At 48.5% G+C, this 20,791-nt stretch overlaps 1 protein-coding gene across 4 annotated transcripts in view; it reads left to right on the top strand.

Annotated features, from left to right (window-relative positions):
• The window catches only part of ADAMTS9 (ADAM metallopeptidase with thrombospondin type 1 motif 9), a 162,490-nt gene that overhangs the window by 125,891 nt on the left and 15,808 nt on the right, over positions 1-20,791 (top strand). For all 4 annotated transcript variants that reach the window (XM_047850811.1, XM_047850812.1, XM_047850813.1 and 1 more), the window contains 7 exons: positions 10,348-10,521; positions 14,408-14,602; positions 15,665-15,797; positions 16,338-16,432; positions 16,548-16,642; positions 16,736-16,869; positions 18,636-18,727. In XM_047850811.1, coding sequence (XP_047706767.1) covers positions 10,348-10,521; positions 14,408-14,602; positions 15,665-15,797; positions 16,338-16,432; positions 16,548-16,642; positions 16,736-16,869; positions 18,636-18,727 — 918 coding nt within the window. The remainder of the gene's footprint in view (positions 1-10,347; positions 10,522-14,407; positions 14,603-15,664; positions 15,798-16,337; positions 16,433-16,547; positions 16,643-16,735; positions 16,870-18,635; positions 18,728-20,791) is intronic.

Here is a 20,791-nt window from a genome sequence, read left to right as displayed (position 1 = left end):
ATCTAGAAGTTTGGTTTTTGTAAGATTCCATACACAACTGAGGTCGTACGATATGTCTCTTTCCCTTTCTGACTTGTAGCACTCAGCATAATGCTCTCAAGGTCCATCCCATATTGTCAGATGGCAGGATTTCCTTCCTTTTTATGGCTATTATGTTCCTTTGTATGTATACACATTTTTTTTTTTTATTCATTCACCCATCGATGGACACCTCCGTTGCTTCCATGCCTTGGCTGTTGTAAATAATGCTGCTGGGGGGAGCAGATAGGTTTTCAAGTTAGCGGTTTTATTTCCTTCAGGTGAATACCCAGAAGTGGAATTGCAGGATCATAGGGTAGTTCTCCTTTTACTTTTTTGAGGAACCCCCATACTGTTTTCCATAGAGTCTGCACTGATCTGCTTTCCCACCAACAACGCCCAGGGGTTCCCTCTCCTCCAGATCCTCACCAACACCTGCTGTGTTTTGTCTTTTTGCTAATAGCCATTGTGAGGCCATACCTCCTTGTGGTTTTGATTTGCATTTCCCCAATGATTAGCGATGTTGAGCACCTTTTCATCTCTCTGTTGGCCATCTGCACGTTTTCTTTTGAGAAATGTCTGTTCGGGTCCTTTGCCCATTTTTAGTTTGATGCAGTCCCACCTGTTTATTTTTGCTTTTGACGTCTTTGCTTTTGGTGTCATGTTCAAAACAAGTATGGCCATGACCAGTGTCAGGGATCTTACCCCCTATGTCTTCTTCCAGGAATTTTATGTGTTTAGGGCTTTCAGGGTCAAGTCTTTAATCCATTTTACCCTAACTTTTGGGTCTGCTGTAAGATAGGAGTTCAGTTTCATTGTTTTGCACGTGTCTGTCCAGTTTCCCCAACACCATTTGTTGAAGAGACGGTCTTTTGTCCATTGCATACTCTTGGCTCCTTTGTCGTAAATTAATTGACTGTGTATGTGTGACTTTACTTCTGGGCCCTCTATTGTGTTTCATTGATCTGTATGTTTCTTTTAATGCCAGCACCATGTTGCTTTAATTATTGTAATTTTGTAATATAGTTTGAAATCAAAGAGGGTGATGCTTGAGCTGTGTTCTCCTTTCTCAAGATGGCTTTAGTTTTTCAGGGTCTTTTGTGGATCCATACACAGTTTAGGATTGTTTCTTCCACCTTTTGGAATTTTGATAAGGATTGCCTTACAATCTCTAGATTGCTTTGCATAGTGTGGACATTTTCAGAGTACTAATACTTAGAGCTGGTGAGCACAGAAGATCTTTTCATTTATTTGTGTCATTTTTGATTTCTTTTATCAGTGTCTTATAGCTTTCAATGTACAGGTCTTACACCTCCATGGTTTAATTTCTCCCTGAGTGGTGTTTTTTTTTTTTTTTCTTTTTGATGCAGTCTTGAATGGGACTGTTTTCTTACAGTTGCATGTTTAACCCATGTGGAGATCAGCCTTCCTCCCGGTCCTTCCCTCTCCCTCACCCTCCTGATGGACTGCTTCCATTGTCTGCTATCGTGCCTTTTCTTTAGGATTCTCATTCTCTCTCTCTACTCAGGTTTTTTTGCTTGTTTTCCTTCCGTATTTTTTTTTTTCTTTCACCAGAGGATGGTGGGGAGGAATGGCTAAAGCAGTTAAATTTCAAGTTAATTGCACTGGAGCCACACAGGTTATTGGGATCCCCAGAGACTACAGAATTCTGCAGTCCAGTTGATATCTCAACACTACTACTGTTCAGCCATGTGACTTCGAGCAAGGATGCTTGATTTCTCTGATTCTTGGGTTTGCCACCTGTAGAATGGGGATAATAACGACTACACAGAGTTGTGAGAAAATGAGAGATAATAGAGTGGTTTGGGGGTTGACACTATCAGATATGGAAGGAAGAAAGGGCTTCCTGACCTCTCGCCCCCTCAGTGTTACCTCTTGATTCTCTTTTGGTCTTGTTTCAGACCCACCCCTGCCTGCTTTCTCCTTCTCCCTCTTCATCTCGCGCCAGACTTGACCCTGTGTAACTGTTCCAAGGAACAGAAAGTAAGAGAGTGTGCTGAAATGAATCTAAGCTGACTGCTCAAGCTTTAGCCAACTTTCAGAAATGCTCCAGCCAATCAGGGAAATGCAAGCTCCATTTACAATTCCTTCTGAATTCCAAAGAATAGAAACCTCGCCAAATATGCACTGAGGAAGTCCTGCCTCTGATCGTACAAAGTATGCCTAGAAATGTACATCTTTGCCTGCGCTCTGCAGACGGATCTTTTAACATCCCGCTTTAAATATTGCTGTCAGGCTCCACGTAAGAACAGAACACCTAAGGAGCTAGCCTGACCTGTGGCCGTATTTAAAAGTTAGAGATTAACCATTCTCACAAAGAGAACAGAATCTTTAAGCAGTGGGAAAAGCACTTACAGTTACCCACCTGCAACCGTGCTTGCTCACCCGTCTGAACCCAAAGCGGAAAGTTTGAGAAAGGTGGACCTGGGTGGTAAGAGAGGATAGAGGCCTAGGGGGGGTGCCCTCACGTGACACTGAATTGGCAGAGCGAGGCTTGGGGCAGCTGGAGGAGAGAGAAGACCCGTCCAAAGCCTTTGTTCCTCCTACGCACAGCATGCTGGTGGCCTAGAATGTCCTCACGGCCCCAACACTTAGAGTGAGTGTTCATAGCAAGTGGGCAACCACCTTAATAGGCCAGATCTCCCTTCCTGATTGGGTGCCCGCAGTCCTTGTGCGTGCCTAGGAAAGTTCTGCTGTAATCATTCATTGTCCCTAGTTTCATGATCAAAGTTATCCTTGTTAAACAGCAGATCGGACAGCACAGCACCCTTCAGACTCCCCTCAGTCACGGCCCTCACCCCTCTCTCATGCCTACTTCCCTTCCCACCTACTCCCTCTTCCACCATCTTCCCTCAGACCTGCTTTGACTTGGTTCCCATCCACGAGTGACACCTCGACCTGATGTCAGTGAGGATGCCAAGGTCCAGCCTCACAGCCGAGACCCTTGGCACCCACCTCAGAGCCGTCCTTGGCACCCACCTCGGAGCTCTTGTTTGCCTGCTGAGCGTGCATTTTTCCCTCTTGCCTCCCCCCCTTGTGGATTGTCAAAGCCCACTTGTTTGGGGGCAAGATGTGTGTCATGCTAGGCACGTAGGGAACGGCAGCCCCCTCGTTTTGACAAATAATCCAGGTGTCCACCTTGAGGAGCACAAGTTCTGCATAACCACAACAGCAGGATCATCAGGTACGCTTTTCTCAGTCATACAGGTTGCACACTGCACAACTCTGGGGGTACCATTCCCATAGGTTACAGTACGAGGGGCATCCCCCAGACTTACACAGTTCAGTGGTCGATACTGATGATAAAAATAATACATCTTTTTGTTTATTAAGCTAGGGACCAAGCACTATATTGAGTGTTTTTTATGGAAGACCTCACTTAACCTTTCCATAACTCTCTAACGAAGTAATTAAGTTTTTATCCTCACTTAAAGATGAGGAAACTTGAGGCTCAGATAGATTAATTCATCCAAGTTCATGCATTCAGTAAGTAATAAGGCTGGGATTTGAAGCTTGGAAGCCTGACTTCTGGAACACGCGCTCTGAATCTTTATATTCTCCTCCCTCCCGTGCCAGCATTCATCTGAGGCAAATTATTTTATTTCCTTCTTAATGGCTTGTCTAGCCTCTCACGGAAGCCAGAGTTGGCATAAAGTCCAATTCCCTTTATTGGGTGAGCACCCCCCCCCCCACCTCCTTCAGAACATGGAATGCTTGGTCTGCTGGGTTGGCAGTCCGCCCCTAAGCCAGTGGGGTCAGTCTTGATGGTGATAGAGCGTCTCACTGGGCCTCCTTTGTTGGGAGGCCTGGTGCCTACACAGCAGGGAAGAAGCACCCATGTGCCTTCAGGATACCCTAAGAGTAGAGCCTGGACTTTTAGATATAAGGCGAGACAATTGGAGAAGAGACAAATGCTGTATCCAGACACGAATCCAGGTTTTTAATATCACCTGCCAACTTGGGGCCAGGTATTGGACCTTTCCAAGCTCGGTTTTACTCACTTTAGAATTATAATGCCCATGAGGCTGTGGAGGGCGGGGGTGGGGGGGATGACTTTTTCGTTGTTTTGAAAATTATCACGATGATGTTACTTAACAGCATCCTAATGATTTTACTTACTAGTATTATAATCTGACATATGAATTTCCTTATAGCTGCAGAGGTCTCATTCGAGTTTGAATTGGGTGTGGGTTATGCATCTCTTAGCATTAAGGAACAAATTTTCCAGGACTTGCAAGTATTCTTTTGTTCACCTCTACCCAGAGTATTCTCTTCATCCCTAGTGACTTTGCGTCACAAGGAGGCTGCCCTGCTCCTTCCCTCACCTCTGTCACCTCTGCCCACTCTTCAGGCTACTTCTCAGAAGCCCTCACTGATCACACCTCCCCACCAATAACTGCGTGAGACTACCCTCCTCTCAGCTCTCCTGGCACCCCGAAAATACTCTGTTTTAGCAGTTAGCACTCTGAATTGTGGTTGCCTGATATCCTTGTCTACAGTATCACCCGTTTGAGGTCAGAGAGTTTGTTCGCCAGAGTTTTCCTCAGCGTTTAGCATAGTACCCAGAGCACTGAACACACTTGTTGAATAAACATGGACAGCGGGACCAAAAAAAGTTGGAAGGAAGGAAAGAAAGGAAGGAGGGAGGAAGGAAGGAAAGGAGGAGGGAGGGAGCAGGAGGGAGAGAGGTGGGAGGGAAGACATTTATATATTAATACCTTCCTAAGTCCTCAGAATCATGACATTCTAAAATGTCATTTAAATTTTTTTTTCAACGTTTATTTATTTTTTTGGGGACAGAGAGAGACAGAGCACGAATGGGGGAGGGGCAGAGAGAGAGGGAGACACAGAATCGGAAACAGGCTCCAGGCTCTGAGCCATCAGCCCAGAGCCCGACGCGGGGCTCGAACTCGCGGACCGCGAGATCGTGACCTGGCTGAAGTCAGACGCTTAACCCACTGCGCCACCCAGGCGCCCCCTAAAATGTCATTTAAAAGAGTCAAGCAGACTGTGTTTTTCCTGTAAGAACAGATAGTTTATTTTCTTGCCACACTGCCACGGACACGCTATGCTCTGACATGTCTGGCCTTCACAGAGCTTCCCACCCCGTGGCTCTTTGGCCCAGTGCAGAGACTTGGACCGTGTGCTCTCATACATATTAGGATTCCATGGGCTTTTATTGAGATCAACTGCAGAATGATTCCCAAGTTTACCCCCTTAGCCCAGAAGAGTTAGAAAACGGCAGGCCTCTGGTCAACCTGTTGCAAAGATTTTACGAAGTTTGTAATTGGGTGTGTGGACAAGGGCCAGATATTAACTCTGTATGATTCCTTCCCTCGTTACTTTGCTCAAGAAATCTTTACCCGGCACCCACCAAACGCTGGGGTCTGGGCATCGGGGACGCAGTAGGGACAGCGACATCGCTGTGGGGGATTGACTGACCGGTGGGAGAGACGGAAAGTGAGCAAACAAACATGTTCTGTGAAGTTGCCGAGTGTGAACCGTGCTATGACGGGAAGAAGCAAGGCACTGAGATACAGACAAAGAATGACAGGCCAGTCCTACCTGCTTTAGGGTGGTCGGAGGTGAAGGGCAGGGGAAGATGATTCCAGGTGGAAGGAAGAGGACAGGGTCCAGCCCAGACAAAAGTGCAGTATGGCGGGAGCAGAGCAAGTGAAGGACCAGAAGGCTGAAACAAGACTGGACCTGCGGGAGCACCCCGATTAGGATTCGTAGGCCAGGGCCAGGGTTTGGGTTCTCCCCCAAGCAGTGTAGGAGGCTAGCAAGCGCCTTCGTGACCTGGCCCCTGCCCGCCTTCGGAAATTCCCATCTCGATTCGAACCGAGTCTCAGCCCCAAACTGCGGTGGTCGGTCCCCAGCCCGGCTTCCCCACGACATTCGCCTCCAGCCTCCATGCACGCTGAGCCCTGTCCTGAGAATGTCCCCTTCTCCTCCTTGCCTGGCTAACCCATCTCTTCATCCACTGCTTGGGCACCCCTTTCGGCACCATGGGAATTCTAGACCCTCGCCCTTACTCCTCTCTTGCTGTCACAGTTGTGGGACACCTTGGTGGCTTCTTTTCGCCATCCTGCTCTGTTATGAAACCCGCACCTGCTCCTCTGGCCATACGAGGCAGCCCTAAGTGTTGAATGCCGATGGTCACCAGGTAGCCGGCTGTCCTGGCATATGGACAGCAAGCTGGGAGTAGCAGCCACCTGGGTGTCATAACAGAGAGGGAACATGAGTAGGAAGATGTCAGGGCTGTATCCCAGGGCCCAGCACAGAAATCGGTCCCCCTGCAAATATTGGTTGAATGAGTGAATAACTTGGAAGTTATCAAATATCTCCATAGTCCTATTTCTGCCTTTTTCCCTTATAAATATACTGTTTGGGGGCAAGAATGTCCCAACTCCACACACCTGACTTTAAAATGAGCTTTGAGAAAGAACCCATTAGTAATTTGAAGACTGCTTTTTTTCTTTTTTAATTTAAAGCATCGTTAGAAATTGATTCGTAATTATTGTGCCTTATCACATAAAACTCTGCAGAGTATACACAAAACACTGTGCCATCAAGGTCCCCACTTGTTGTGTCACTCATCTGTCCACACGCTGTCTGACAATGGTAGTCTTGCATTGGAAACGACTTTGTCCGTGAACAAAATCGACAGCCTTAAAAGGTAGAGCGTGTAAATATGAAATGATTTTTTTTTTCCTACCCATGGTTAGGGCATCTCATGAAAAAGTGCAAAGCAACTTCATTACCATGTTTAAGGAAAGGCAGTTTCTACTCCCTGCGTTAAAGGACCCTCTTTAGACCATTACCCTGTGGCCAACCTACCTGGTTAAACAAAATAGTACCTTAAAAGTTTACGGTAGCTCTTCCTCACTCTCAAATGTCGACAGCTATTTTCCTCCTGTTAATCTCAGCACATTTAAAGGCATATGTAGCCTGTGGGGCGATGAGCAAGCTACCCAGTTTAGTGCAGCCCTGTGACCCGTGGCTTGATGAATTATAGTTGTTTCTCAGAGCTGTAACGAGAGTCAAGAAAACCTTTTGGAAGTGAAAATGAGGCTAGTTGAACTTTCTGGCTGTTTTTAGAACATAGAACATAGAACATAGAACATAGAACATAGAAAGAGTCCTTAATTCTGGGTTTGGTGGGCAGTGATATTCCCAAAAGCTGATAAAATTCAGGAGCTTGGGTGGGTTTGCTGTTTGCTTTCTGTGCCCCCAGCCCCCGTGCTCTAGTTAGGACCCCAGGAGAAAAGCCTTGCCAGCTGACTTTCAGAGCTGCTGTTGACTAATTCCAACACCCTGGATGAGTCACTTATTTACCTAGCTTACTTTTTCTAAAAGCAATGTTCATAAGGTCTCCCAACTAACTCCCTTCTCCACTGTCGGCAAAAGAGTTTTCATGGTAGTTAACCTTTCCTGGACACCAAGGCAGAAGCCCTTAAAAAGCAAATATGTGTCTAGAAGTCCTTGCATTTCTATTGAAACTGTTACTTATTGACACAGATTAGAGCCCGAGGGATTAATGAAGAAGACACTGGAAGGTTTAGTCCAGTTTGGGCCGCTCAGTAATCAGGATCTGAGTCACCTAAGTCCTGATTTTCTAAGGAATTACTTTTTCTCCAGGCAGTTAAGTGTTTCTTCTGCATTTGTATACACATCACAGATTAACCACGGCTTTGTTTTGCTTTTGAACATTCAGTGGCTCTGTAACTCATTTGGGATTTTGTGTGTGTGTGTGTGTGTGTGTGTGTGTGTGTGAATAAACAAAAGTGTTATTACTTTACACTAGTACCCAGGACACTCCAGAGGAACAGAAAACCCCAAGATAGGGTTGACCTATGGAATGGGGCTCAACCAGCCTCCCAGACCCTTTGAAGTGATTTGCTCATCTGCACTCATCACCTCAGAGAACTTTCAATTCATATTTGTGCCCCAGAAAAATTCAAGTGACTCCACATTCTAGACGTGGAGGTTCGCTTCCAAACAGCAGAAGCTGTGAGTTAAGTTTGCAAATGATAAGGGGCTAGCAGGACACATCGCATATCCCTTTTACTTCCTAAAAGAACAAAGTGGCTCACAAAAGGCATGGGGTATCCCAGATGACCCAGCATTTCTACTCCTGGGGTACACCCCGAAGAATTGAAATCACATGTTCAAACTTGGATGTGAGTGTTCATAGCACCATTCATAATGGCCACGAGGTGGAAACAACCCAATGTCCCTTGTCATTTGAATGACCACAATGTGGTATAGCCACCCAACAGATGGTTATTCAGCCACAGAAAGGAAGAAAGTACAGATACATGCTACAACACGGATTGACCTTGAAAGCAGCAGGCTGAGTGAAGAAGCCAGTCACAAAAGGCTGCGTATTGTATGATGCCATTCATATGAAACAGCCAGAACAGGCAAACCCGTATAGACAGAGAGCAGCTTGGTGGTTGCACGGGCTGGGGGTGGGGGAGGGGGGTTGGGCGGGCAGTTGGGGAAGCAAGGAGTGACTGACTGTTTCATGGGTACAGCATTTCCTTTTCGGGTGATGAAAATGTTCTGGAAGCACATAGGGATGGCTACCTTACGACGTTGCAGATGATTAAATGCCACTGAATTGCACACTTTAAAATGACTGAAGTGATCAATGTTAGGTTAGGTTAGGTGTATTTTACTGTCAAAAAAAGCAAGGCACAAGACATATCTGCAAAGACTGTTCAGAGTCAGACTGGAGTCCAAACTGAAATGCCCGTGGGACAAGGCAGGTAATCAAAGGGAAAGAGGTATGAGAGGAGAAAAAGATAGGTGGGGGTCCATGGGTCTTCCTAAATAGACTTAAAAAAATTTTTATGTTTATTTTTGAAAGAGAGAGAGAGAGAGAGAGTGCAAGAGAGCAAGTGGGGGAGGGGCAGAGAGAGAGGGAGACACATAATCGGAAGCAGCTCCAGGCTCGGAGCTGTCAGCACAGAGCCCGACGCGGGGCTTGAACCCACGAACCACGAGGCAATGACCTGAGCCGAAGTTGGGTGCTTCACCGACAGAGCCACCCCGGCGCCCCCTAAATAGACTTTTGAGAAGAGAAAGTTTAAAAGATACCATGCTACCCACAACTCTCGGTTGTTGTTAATGAGTTAGCTAAGGCCCAGGGGCTATAAGACGCGTAATCCCTGGTGTGAAGGAAACACGAGTCCCCAGATTAGCTCACCGTGGATCTCCAAGGTGGTTTACAGTCTTGAAATGCTGGGACACAATAGATGCTCTAGATAGGACGGGCTTTGGGAAACCTTTAGCACACAGATAACCAGGTTAAACTTCAAAGGTGGGTGTGCTGTTGGTTAAAGCGAAAAAGATAGGGAGCTTGCAGACAGCATAGAGAGGGTCCTGGAACAGCACGTACTGCTTGCTCTGTTTTCCTCACTTGGTGGGTGGGAATAAAAAGATGTGTCCCATCTACCTCACAAAGAGTTGTTTGATCTGGGACAAAGCATTTCGGCTCAGTCCCAGTTTCTCCATCTGAAAAATGGAAATTGCAGTAATCTTTAAGTCTTAGCCGTCTCCGTCCTCAATGTCTGTCTTTGCTGCTAAAATATAAGCTCCTCTCTGAGGGCTGTGCGGCGCGTGTCCGTTCTTGTTGACCCCGGACCTATCACGGGCCCTGATGCTAGGAACTTGGTGAATATTTCCCGAGTGAATGAGGGATGAGAGCCCTTCATCCTGGAAGAGAAAACGCAGTCAGTTGGGGGCGGGAGGGGGGGTGGTGGGGAAGGTGTCACAGTAAAGCAAAGCCTCTCAAGTCCCGGAAGGGGGACGATTTGGGAGAAATGAAATTTGTCCTTCATGCTCCCCTGGAGTCGACAACTAGGACACGAGGCTGCGGTCTGCAAATTGGTGTGTGTAGTCATAAGATAAAATGGGCCACCTGGACACATAACAACTTCCCTGACTCTCGAGGTATTTAGACACCATTCGATAATCATTTAGCTGTAAGTTTTAAAGAGAGTCCATGTTTGCGTGAGTAAAGCCGTCAAGCCGTAAGGTCCTTTCCCAACCTGACATTCGTTCATTCATGCTTCCATTCCTTCCCTCCAATAGCCACTTATCAAACACTTATCGCTGTGCCAGGAACAGTGTTGGGAATAAGTGGGATGAGACAATGAGTCCTCTGATCATGCCTCCCCTCAGAGGCCTCACATTCCTAAAGGGTAGACAAGACAGGAAAATAAGTCACCACAAAAACAGCGTATAATAAGCCATTTATTAGCTTTCCTTATCAACACCTGTTCTGTCTGTCACGAACAGTGCACCAAGACGTGTGGCGAGGGCTCCAGGTACCGCAAGGTGGTGTGTATGGATGTGGACAAAGGCACTGAGGTTCACGGCCTACGCTGTGACACGAGCAAGCGGCCTGCGGACCGAGAGAGCTGTAGTTTGCAGCCCTGCGAGTATGTCTGGATCACAGGAGAATGGTCAGAGGTACGTCCCGGGGATTCTGTAACCGCCTTCAGGACAGCGACGGCCTGAAGGCAACAGAGTGACCGCTGGGTAGGAACGGGGGAGACTGGGACCCACCTGCCAGTTCCACCTGCTGGGGCTAGAGGATGTGCAAGGTAGGAGGATGCCTGAGATGATCTCTCGGTGCCCCTCAGTCCTGTGATTCCCCTTGATGTCCTGTTGGTGTGATAAAGGAGGAATTATCACAGGGCCTGCTAGTTCATGTGATGCCTGTTGGTGTCTGAAGAGAGTTAGCATAAGAAGATGCCCTTCGCGTCGGGGAGACAACAGGGAATGGCAGAGACTGTGACAAACGAGCACGTCCCATGTGATGGGAGCAGGCTCCCTCCCTCTCCAGCAGAGGCCATGCAGAAATGTGGGCCCGGTGCTACCAGACCTGAGTTTTCAAGGAGGACAAAAATCTGAACTTTTATGTGGGGTCTCCTAACTTTAAAACGTGGACTCCAATTTTTTATTTGAAAACGTTATGTGGGGTGAAGCAAACGCTTCCGTGGGCCAGATACGGACTGCCTCTTTGACAACCTCTGATCCAGAGGAACCAAATGATTTTCCAAAGTATTCAAGGAATCAATTTTTTTCTTCTCTTCTTTTGCCCACAGTGCCTAATCTAGAAACTTTTTATTATTAATAGACCAAACACGATCACATTGTTTTCAAACCTCGTAACACTTCTTAAATTTATTTATTTAAATTCAAGTTAGTTGATGTACAGTGTAGTCTTGATTTCAGGAGTAGAATTTGTGATTCATCCCTTACATATGGCCCCCAGGGCTCATCCCAACAAGTGGCCTCCCTAATGCCCGTCCCCCATCTAGCCCATCCCCACCCACCTCCCCTCCAGCAGCCCCTCAGTTTGTTCTCTGTATTTAAGAGTCTCTTATGGTTTACTTCCTTCTCTGCCTCATAATATTTTCAAAGACTGAAAGACCTCTAACATCCAAACCTGTTGTCATTTGCCCAAAAGGAGTTAGAGGTTTCGGAATTACCTGGGCTCATAGCAAAGTTTCACAGGGCAGCGGTCTCAATTTTCAATAGGAGGAATATTTGCATGCAGATGATATGTGTGTTGGGTGGTGAATGCTTCCTTCACTGTAGCTGGCTTAGAGTCCTTTCTAACTATGTCTCCCCATCCTTCTTCTCTTTGCTCCATTGACTTTTGCCTCCCCTTCCTCACCCAGGGGACATCTGGCAATGTCTGGAGACATTTTGGGTTGTCACAAGTGGAGGAAGTGGGATGCTACCGGCATCTAGTGGGTAGAGGTCAGGGATACTGCTAAATCTCCTGGAGTATGTGGGACAGCCCTCCCCCACCCAGCCACCCCTCCTCCCCCCCCACACACAACAGAGAGCTATCTGGCCCAGATGGCCATGGTGCTGAAGTTGAGAAACCCTCCTTTGCCCCGACTCTGCATGTTCTCCAACTCTTAAAGAGTGGAAGGGAGACGTGGTCCAAATCATTAGGAAGTCCATTTACCATTGGCTAGCCAGGAACCTGGGAGTCCAGATGCTTGCTCAAAATAGTCCTTGACTTTGGGTTTGAGGCATAGGTTCCAACCCATCCAGATTCCAAGGAGGGTCTGGGGGAAGGCGTCTGGAGAGGGCTCCTGTCTTCTCTTCAACTCACTTCTCCCCGGTCCTCGTCAGGCGTGGTCCATAACTTCTGGTTCTCAGGTCCGTAACTGCCTGGTTCCCCACCAGGCAGGGAAAAGCCTCTCTCGCTCCTCAGGCCTCTGTCCCTCTCTGCCTCCTGGATGGCTCCTCTTATTAGTTTCTGGCTTACTTCTTGGTCGTTCATCTCTCTGGAGTTTCTACACTTAGCACACTGCAAACATTGGCCTCTTCACTTTTCATCTTAGCCAGTCTTTTGTGTGTTGTTATTATTACGCTAAAAGAATTGCGATCTAAGACTGAGTCATGTGACTCCTATAGCTTTATTTTAACCTTAATCTTAACCCCCAACAGATGAGATTTGGAGAAGATCCAAATCTTCTCCAAAAAAAAAAAAAAAAGTCTTAAGTATTTATGCAAATTCTCAAGTGTATCATGGATTAAAAACTCTGGAAACTTATAGCAAAGTGGAGAAGGGTTGGAGATAGGACCTCACATGGATGCAAGGCCCACTGGACCAGAAATCCCTCTAGAAAAGCTTCTGGAAAAGTTCAAGAGCCACAGCAAGCCATGCCTTCTCTCCAGGACCTCTGTCCCCTGGAGAGTTGAGTGCTTTTCTCTGAGCTCTCCTTGAATTTGAGCAGGCCTGGGCCAGATGGGAAAAGAGCACCCCATCACCCCTGGCTCATCATGCATTTCTCAGCTTAAGCCTGAAGTGCATCATTAATGCAAGGAGTGCACATTCTTACCATTTCATCCTGCTTTGCTGTTATTTTCACATTAGAAAAGTAATATATGCTCATAATGAAGCAAGCACATGACCCCCCAGGGCATGGAGAGTCAAGAGTAAGAGCTTCCCTGCCTCCTTCCTCCCCACCAGTTCCCCTCCTCCCTCCCAGCCTAGACAGACCCAGCATTGGCTGGCGATCTGCCCACACACGAAACACCCCAGACCAGCCTCGCCCTCCCCGGGCCTGGCCTCTGCTGGCTCTTCAAGCATTTGAACAGTGGCAGCCGAAGAAGGAAGAAACATGCACAACATTTCCAGGTCTCGAGCCATCTGAAAAGGAAGGACCAGGGATGCTCCGTGTGCCTCTGGCTGGGCCTGTCACCCTCCTGCCTCCAGGACCTCTTCAAGAGGTATCTTCTCCCTGGAACAGGTAGTTATAGGAGACGAAAGCCACGTGGCTGAAAGCACCAGCTCAGGAGATGTTAGGAAAGAATGACACTGTGGCTTTTAATAGCTAGTGAGACCTCATGGATGCGCCCCCTGGAGAAAGCAGACCACACCACTTGCTGCGGACTGGGTCGGGGGTTCATCCAGGACGCCTCCGGCAACCTTTGGTCTAGAGAATCCTGATCCTCTCGCTTAATTTTATGTGACACCTTCCCAGGGGATGGCCGGTTATCTGACCACATTGTCTAAAAAACACCATCAAAACTAAATTCACTACAATGCACTTTTATTTTCTAAATATATTGTATCAAGTGCTTAGCGTGGGAGGTTGAACCTACTTCAGCATGGCGTCAATATCCAATTAGGTGTCTCATCACAGGAAGGATCTTGGACACTAGTAAGACGTCCTCTCTCTCTCCTTTGGCGTGTTGTTTGCATATTTGTAAATGCCGTGTAATGATGGTCAACAGGTAAAGTGACGGCCTGATCTGGTTAGATAGGCAAAGAGATAGGAGAGCAGAAGGGTGACATTATCGGTGCAGACGTATGGGCAGGGAGAGCAAAGAGAGAAGGAGATTGAGTGCGGGGCAGACGGGAAAGGAAAACGAACGGAGCAGGAAAGGAAAACTGTGCCCAAGTCCCCTTTTGGCTAAGTGCTTGGGTTTCACCTGTAACTCAGGTGAGCTGTGACACGCCCTCCTCCCGTCCCCCGTGGCCACATCTCCAGTTTGGAGAAGCATGTGCAGTGGGGCTATGGGGAGCGTCTAAATGGAACCAGGGACAGCTGGAGCCTCCTCCCCTCCTCCCCTTGAAATCCAAAGCAAGGGCTCAGAGCGCCCTGTCCCGCAGCGGGGGCCACACTAGATCCCCGAAGGCGACTTTTAGGGTTGTCTGTCCGCGGTGCGCTTGGGGCCTGCCGCTTGCGATGCACAAACAAGCTAATAAAGTGAGAGCTCTCTGCAGCGTCGTCCGGGGTCAACGTTGGATGTGGGGGTCAGGGGCCTATTGTGGGCTGCCCCCAGGCGCTGCTCCAGCCTCTCCTCCCACCCCCTGTTTTCCCAGTGCTCAGTGACCTGTGGAAAGGGCTACAGACAAAGGCTCGTCTCCTGTAGCGAGATTTACACCGGGAAGGAGAATTATGAGTACAGCTACCAAACGGCCGTCAACTGCCCGGGCACTCAGCCCCCCAGCGTCCATCCGTGCTACCTGAGGGAGTGCCCTGTGTCGGCCAGCTGGAGAGTCGGCAACTGGGGCAGCGTAAGTAGACTGTTGGGTGATCAAATGGGAAAGCTTTGGGATCCCAGACTTCACCTTAGACATGTCCTGCCTCGGCCGTCCCAAGGGATCCTCCTTCCGGGAGGGATGCTGGGAAGACACTGGCGTTTAGCACCTCGAGGTGGGCTGATGGGAAGAGAAGGTTCTCTTCTCGTTCGGCAGGGTGGCCAAACCCAGAGCTTAGAGCACGGGCTCCGACGCCAGACGCCCGCCCTGTGAATCCTGGCCCTCCTACTTGCCAGTTGAGTGAGAGGTGCAACACTTCTGTGTCTCTGTTTCCTCATCTGCAAAATGGGTGGTGGTGAAGAAGGGACGAGTTAATATGTAAACAGCTCATAGATCATAATAGCACACTTCACGTTATGCTTTTTTTACCACGATGTTTTTCCACACCAGCTCCCGGAACTCTGTCACCTAGTAAGAGTTACAGAAGAGTTCGTTGTTGCTTCCGCGGTTAGGAAGTCAGCAGACTCTAGTCCCTCTTCAACGGGAGTATTTCACTGCATTAGGCGTACAGTAAGCGAGAACATTTAAAATTGCGACTGTCCTTGGAGTATTGCCACCACCCCCTGGCTCCGGCCTACTAGGTTCTCAGTGTGGCCAGGTGACGAGACAAAGTACAGGATCGGTCGAAAGGGGTTAGGGTTTGAATCCTGGCTCTACCATGACCTTGAACAAGTTCTTGACATTTGGGCCCCAATCGCCTCTGTAAAAATAGAATAATGGGAGTACTATCTCAGAAAATTTTTGTAAGGCTTAAATGAGAAAATTATACATCGTATATATATGTCATATATAGAAGTATATATGTTATACATGTAAATATAAATACACAGGTAAGATACACGCATATATGAACATGGATGTATAATGCTTAGCACAGAGACTGCTCCACTGTAAGTGTTGCACATACGTCAGCACTTTTTTTCAGCAGCCTAGGGTCTGAAATGACACCTCAGATGTGGAGCTGTGAGCCCCGCATCACTAGACCCCAAGTCCTCCCGGATTCCGGGGCTGCATCACTGACTCTGGTCTGCCTTCCAGTGCTCAGTGTCCTGTGGTGTGGGAGTGACACACAGATCTGTGCAGTGTTTAACCAACGAGGACCAGCCCAGCCACTTATGCCCTGCCGACCTGAAGCCAGAAGAAAGGAAAACTTGTCACAATATCTATAACTGTAAGTGGGCCAGCTGAAGCCCTTCCTCCGGAGCACGAAGACCAGGGTTTCCTTGTTCGTTTGCCCACCCTCATTGGAAATAGAGAATTTATAAGATAAATACGTGCTGGGGATGAAATGCACAGCGTGAAAACCATAGTCAACACTGCCGTATGCTACGTTTGGAAGTCGCGAAGAGAGTAGATCCTAAAAGTTCTCATCAAAAAGAAAAAAAAAACATTTTTATACATCTATCTGTAGGAAATGATGGATGTTAACTAAACTTAGTGTCTAACTATTCACAATCTGTAGAAGTCAAGCCACTATGCTCTGTGCCTTAAACCTATACAGTGCTATAGGTCAGTTACCTCTCCATAAAACTCAAAGAAAAAAAAACATTTACCCCCAAAAAGGGAAAGAATTTATTCTAAGGAAATTATCCCCCCCCCCCACCTTTTCAAGCTGCAAAGTATTAGTGTGAACAGTATCATTCATTCCTCAGGCAGACAGCGGGGGGATCCAGGAGCATCACACTCCTTTTGTACGTTTCGTGGTTTCTAGGTGAGTTACCCCAGAACTGCAAGGAGGTAAAGAGACTGAAAGGTGCCACTGAAGACGGTGAATACTTTCTGCTCATCGCGGGAAAGCTCCTGAAGGTGAACGATGGATATCAGTCATTATTTCTAGAATGATTGGAGAGTGAGTCGCCCTGGGTCCCATGGTCTCACCTCTGAGCTGCTCTTCCTAGGTTATCTCTGGCCTCTCTTTCAGATATTCTGTGCAGGGATGCAGTCTGACCACCCCAAAGAGTTCATAACCCTGGTCCACGGTGACTCAGAAAACTTCTCCGAGGTATACGGGCACAGGTAGGAGTGTTTGGGCTCGGAAGGGCACAGACAGCTTGGGGATGCCCCGGAAGTAGCTGCCGTCCTCACCAGAACATTCTCTCTGTGACGTAGGCTGCACAACCCAACCGAATGTCCCTACAACGGGAGCCGACGGGATGACTGCCAGTGTCGGAAGGACTACACGGCAGCTGGGTTTTCCAGCTTCCAGAAAATCAGAATAGACCTGACCACGATGCAGATAATAAGTAAGTCCGGTAGAATGTCACGGAGAAGGAGACGTGCTCATTCCTCTCCCCATTCAGCCAGCGCACTGCACTCCGCACACTGGCCGGGGGCAAGGCTCTGAGATGCTGCGGGGGAACGAGATGGGTTGCCTTGCCATCCAGCGACGACCACTGGGGTCCACGCTGCGTGAGGGCGGGGTTGGCTCCTTTCCGTTTTACTGCTCTACAGCCAGTCCCTGGAAGATGCCTTGCCCAGGGCGGAGCTCCCGTCAGATTTGTGAGAAACGAACGCGTGGAGTAGGCGAGGGCCACTAAAAGGGGACCACTGCAGTGGGGGGGAGTCAGGACGGCATCCCCCCAAAAAATGACACTGAACCTGACATCTTAAGGTCAAGTAGCAGTTAGCCAGGCACAGGGTATCGGCGTGGGGAAAGGAAGGGTAGTAGCAGAAGCTTTGAAGGGAGAAGACAGAGCAGCTGCATGCCTTAAAGAGATTCTCATGGAACCTTCCATTCCCCCAACCGCCTCCCCCCTGCACAGTGCACACACATGCAGGGGGACACAGCTAATTTTATCCAGTTGTCGATTTACAGAAGAGAAGCGGACCACGGGCTTGCCTCTTGTAACCAGCCTCCTCGCGAGCTGATTTCATCCTGCAGCCAAGACTGCCTTTTCGTAGGGACGTTAATCATAGGCGTGGTTGTAGATAGCTGAACGATCCAAACGTGTTCCCTCGAATAGAGGAAAAACAGAAATAATGAATAATTAATTTTTGCTCATTACCGTTGCTCCCGTAATATTGCATCGCTTTCCCCTCGAGGTGGATGAAACTTGATTTGTACCAAGCTACTTTTTATCGCCTTCCGCGAGCCTGATGGGGGCTAAAGGCAGAGAGTCTGCAGTTTTTCCGCTTAGAAAAACACTCCAGCTGAGACTCGGGGCTTCGGTGTGCTGTGGCCACAAGGGCCCCTCTCTTTGCGGGACAGGGAGCTCAGACTTCCTTCCCACTGGAGCTCGGTTAACTGTAGAAAGATGAAGGGCTCTTGCTGTTCCCGAAAGGCAAGGCGGAGAGGTAAAAGCGGCCTCTCCTTCCACCAGCGATGGCTTTTGTGAGATCCTTGCTTCGACTCCTCCTGCTCTGTGTAGAGCTGCTCTCCGGAGCTATGAAGAGGTTAAAAACACAAGCATTGTTTTCATTGGATTTTTTTTTTTAAACTCCAAGGTAGCCCCAAACTTGAGAAACTGCCATTAATACTTTCAAGATGAGGGTTCTAACTGCGCCACATTTTGGCAGGCATAGTGCATTGGCCATGGGAGGGCAGCTAAAGCCCCAGGAAGTAACTCCTAAGTAGCTGGAGATACTTTTGTAGCCGATTTCTTCCCATCCTTACAGCTGGGAGGCTGTACGCAGGAGACTGACAGCCATCCAGTGACGCTTACCTTTAATGGACACGATTCACGTATTTATTTATTTATGTGAGAATCGATTCCAAAGTCATCTTAAACCTCCCTTTTGGCTTTCCTCCCATGGAGAGACCGTGCAGATAAAACCCAGGGAGCGAGGCTCTTGAACCACAGATCCAAGGGGGAAAGCAGTGCACATCTGGATCTGTTGCACATCTGGATCCATTTGCTCACTAATGACACTTCGGGTATTTTTTTTCTCTCCGCTCTCCCTCTTACTCTTTCTCTCACTATCCTTCTTCCCTCCCGCCTCCCTGTGACTGTCCTATCCCTTCTGTACCTTTTTGGACTTCTCTCCTCTCCCTTTCTGCAAAACCCCGCAGCCACTGACTTGCAGTTTGCCCGGACCAGCGAAGGACACCCTGTCCCTTTTGCCACAGCCGGGGACTGCTACAGTGCTGCCAAGTGCCCGCAGGTATGTGCTAAGGGCTCCCCCCACCAAGGACCCACGTTCCGCCCTGCCCGCAGGGGACCCCTGGCTGCTTCTGCTCCCGGGAATACAGTTAGAACAGCTGCTCTGGAGGGCAGTTTGGCCCCCTGCAGGAAGTCTCAGAGATGCTCCGAGCTACTCATCTAGCCACGCCACTCCTAGGAGTGTTTCCTAAGGAACCGCTCAGAGCTACATGGCAAACCTCTGCATGCAGCAAAGTGCACCTGCTATAACGGTAAACATCTGGAAGCAGATTAGGCATCAGAGGGCAGGGGCTTTGCTTAAACAAACCGTGCTGGTTCAGAGTGAATGTTATACAGTCAGTGACAGGCCGGTATAGGCTTCATGACTGGCTCTTTAAGAAAATCACAAGTCCTGCTTTGTAGCATTTTTGCCAGCCTCCCAGGTGTAAATACTCTCGCTCCGCCCCACCCCCACGCGCCGTAACTGATTTCAAGCCACCAGCGTTATGTCCCCAAATGGGGAGTCCGGCAGAAATGCACACGATCGGCTCTCGCAAGCCAGGACGAGCGCGCTTTAACCCACCACCACGGTCAGCCGTTACAAATTGCAAACGTTGTGTGACAGAAAAACTGCTATCCCTCCTTAGATGTATAAAACGTGTAGTGTCCAGACGAAGGGCAAGTTTATCATCGTCTGCTGGATTTGCTGTTCAGCAGAGCCGCTCAGCGGCCATCTCATTGCCCAGCCACACTGCCACACGCCCTTGCCGCCCTGGAGGTGTGGATATTTTGAAACGCGCTGTCGTAAGGATCTGCCTGGCGCCACTTTTGCAAAATCGGCATCATCTTTGCAAGAAGCTGCGGCCCTGAGAAGGCGTGACGAATTCCGTGATTCCGGCCAGGAGAACTTGGCCCCAGTTCTGGCTTTGGTTCGAAAGGGGTCCTCACGAGGCCGTTGCTAAACTCTGGGCCAGGAGTTTCCCACTCCGCCCCCCCCCCCCCCGCCCCTGGGCCTTCAAAAGTCTGGGGACCAGGACGGGGAGCTGCATTGGGAATCCTAGGACGGGGAGCTGCACTGGGAATACACCATCTCCCCAGGATGGGTTTAGGCCCAATCAGAGACCATCCGAAGACAAACACATCTGAATTTTCTTTTAACAAAGTGTTTTCTCAGCCCCCAGCTTCAGAAAGCAATGCTAAACATTTTAGGGAAGTGAAAAGGAAGCTCTCAGGGAGAAAGAAAATAAACAAAGGACATAATGGTAAAAGGGGGCCTCTCCTCTATTACCCAGGAATTGAAAACTTTTGAAGTGCTGTTTCTTTAGAGCAGCAGATGACTTCAAACACCCCACTGGTGTGGGTTGCATTTTAACAGCTAATAGATTAGCCCTGTCCTGCCTTTTTCAAAAGTCTGAGGATTTTCTTGTTTCTCTCTGCGCATCTTTGGGGAAGTTTAGGTAAATGAAAGGTAATCTGCATTCATTTCTTTTAATAATTCAGAGACAAATGAACTTATTGATTTGCTAAATCCTGACCCTGAAGCAATTGCTAAATGAGAAAACCCAAAGCCCGTGAGAAGCTAATTTGTATTTTTTCCTAGCCTGTTCTTCAAGCCATATCAGGGGTTTTCAGAACTCAATCCCTTAGACATTTATTGAGCACCAACTCCGTATACTGATGAAAGCCCTGAGTTTTGCGGACGGGTTTTCCAGGAAAAGGTCCGCACAAGCACCCTTGTGCGAGGAGCTTTGGAGAGGTCGGCCCCTCCTGTGACCTGCTGATTGCACAGAAGCCAAAGGGAATGTGCTGTTTCCTCCTCGTTCACACTGTGGCTTTGGCGACTTAGCAGTAAGAGCAGGTCCCCCAAGGGCCCTCAACGGGAAATGTAGCCAGAATGTGTTTTCCTCTTCTGACCACAGGGGATGCGGCGTTACTGTTACTGATGCTGGTATTGGTAGCATTCACTGAGTGTTTACTAGAGTTTAGACTTGGCTCAGCATTCCTAGGTCGGTGTGGCATGTCACCCCACAGCAGCCACCAGCGAGAATGTCCCCCCTTTTCAGATGAGAAAATGGAGTCACAGAGA

This window comes from Prionailurus viverrinus, chromosome A2, assembly GCF_022837055.1.
Source record: "Prionailurus viverrinus isolate Anna chromosome A2, UM_Priviv_1.0, whole genome shotgun sequence".
Lineage (NCBI taxonomy): Eukaryota > Metazoa > Chordata > Mammalia > Carnivora > Felidae > Prionailurus > Prionailurus viverrinus.
The sequence above is the reverse complement of the archived record's forward strand: the minus strand, read 5'-3'. Positions and strand labels throughout refer to the sequence as shown.